The sequence below is a fragment of the Mus pahari genome, chromosome 23 (assembly GCF_900095145.1).
Source record: "Mus pahari chromosome 23, PAHARI_EIJ_v1.1, whole genome shotgun sequence".
Taxonomy (NCBI): Eukaryota; Metazoa; Chordata; class Mammalia; order Rodentia; family Muridae; genus Mus; species Mus pahari.
In genome coordinates this window covers 2654013-2655838 of record NC_034612.1, presented here as the reverse complement: position 1 = coordinate 2655838, position 1826 = coordinate 2654013, and the positions used below count along the sequence as shown (strand labels likewise).

At 52.6% G+C, this 1826-nt stretch overlaps 1 protein-coding gene across 2 annotated transcripts in view; it reads left to right on the top strand.

Moving 5' to 3' along the window:
- Nucleotides 1–1826, top strand: part of Myo18b (myosin XVIIIB) — a 209404-nt gene that overhangs the window by 94013 nt on the left and 113565 nt on the right. For both annotated transcript variants that reach the window (XM_029533813.1, XM_029533814.1), the window contains exons 26-27: nt 347–466; nt 1197–1305. In XM_029533813.1, the coding sequence (XP_029389673.1) occupies nt 347–466; nt 1197–1305 (229 nt within the window). The remainder of the gene's footprint in view (nt 1–346; nt 467–1196; nt 1306–1826) is intronic.

Genomic DNA, 1826 nt, shown 5'->3' with positions numbered 1-1826 from the left:
GTGTGTGTGTGTGTGTGTGTGTGAGAGAGAGAGAGAGAGAGAGAGAGAGAGAGAGAGAGAGAGAGAGAGAGAGAGAGAGCACATGAAGGCCAGAGAACAACCATCGACAGCATGACTAACGATAGGTTTCCTCTCTGCCATTGGAAAACTGATAATCAGAGAACTCTGTGCTAACAAAAGAGTTCTCCCACACCAGGAACAGCTACATCCTGAAGTATGAGTTTTCGGCCACTGTTTATGAAGCAGGATCACCTTTCCCCCCAGAAGTGGTTTGTCCTAGGACGGTCCTACTGTGTGCAGCGTATAGAGAAAAGAAGGGTCAGTGGTCCTGGTTTCTCGTCCTCAGATCACAGACTTGACCTCGGAGCTTGCTGACGAACGCTTCAAAGGAGATGTAGCCTGCCAGGCGCTGGAGAGTGAGCGGGCAGAGCGACTTCAGGCCCTCCGAGAGGTTCAGGAGCTCAAGGTGAGGACTGGTAGCCACCTAGTGGGGTGGTTGGAAGTGGTAGGTCCTGGTTACTAGGGCTCTTCTGGGACCTGTCATCCCAACTGACACAGGTACACAGGTTAACTAACTTCTGTGCCCTGGGCCCTTGGGACAATCGGGGGTTCCTAGGTCTGGGAGGTGCTTCGGGCAGTGAACTTGGCAGTGGCGACATGATATGCATAGCAGGCTCATGACCTTGGAAGGACCTTTGGGTGGGAAAAATGCAGGGGACATATCATGCGTGTGTCCTGAATGTGTAACAGGTGACCAAACCCCGTGAAATTGTCAGTCTTAGCCAGTTTAGTCCCTTTCTATTACTACCACAAAATACCTCAAGTGGGTTCCTTTATAAAGCAAAGAAGTTGGCTAGCTCATGGTACTGGAGACTGAAGGTCTTGGGCTGCCCCCATTGGCTCAGCCTTTGGTAAAAGCCCAAGGCAGCTGGCATTGCTGCACCAAACAGGAAGTGGGAGGGGGAGAGGGGAGAGGAGAGAGGGGGGAGGAGGGAGGGCTCCTTACTTTTATACTGTAATGACTAAAGCAGGGGTCTCATGAGAATGACTGTAATTCCTTCCAGGGCCCAGTGACCTGGGCACCTCCGCTGGGCCCGACCTTTCACAGTGACAGTGAAGGACTAATTTCTTGATACGTGAACCTGGGTTTGGGGGTACAAATTCTACCATTTCTAAATCCCATCCTTTTCTTCCAGACTAAGCATCAGCAAGTGCAAGATGCGTTGGGGGAAGTTCAGAAGCAGCTGGAGGAGGCACAGCAGAGGATCCAAGTGGCCAACCTGGAGGAGAAGCCAGCAGGGGGAGGTGAGCCGGCCGATGGAACACCTTCCCGTTTGGTGTGTCTGTTCTCGGGTATGCGTGGTGCACGTGTGTCCTACTCACGTCGTGTCTGCCACGACCAATATGTGCAGCCCTTGGGCAGCTTCCAGTCTGGTGCGGCTGCCACGGTACTGCCCAACCAAATTTACAGTGAAAACCCATCACTGCAGAAGGTGATGGGTCAAAAGCAGGGAGGAGCTAGAAATGTAGCTCATTGGGTAGAGTGCTTGAGGTGCCAGCTTCAGGAATGACCCCTAGTACTCAATAGAAGTCAGGTGTGATGGTCCAGGCTTGTGATCTCAGCTCCGGGGCGACAGAAACAGGTGACACGCTAGGGCTAGGTGGCCACCCACCTTGCCTAGTTTGTGAGTCCCAAGGATAGCGAGAGATCCTGTTTCACAGAAACATGATGGTTGGGGTCTGAGCCAGAACCCATGGTTGTTCTCTGGCCTTCATGTGCTCTCTCTCTCTCTCTCTCTCTCTCTCTCTCTCTCTCTCTCTCTCTC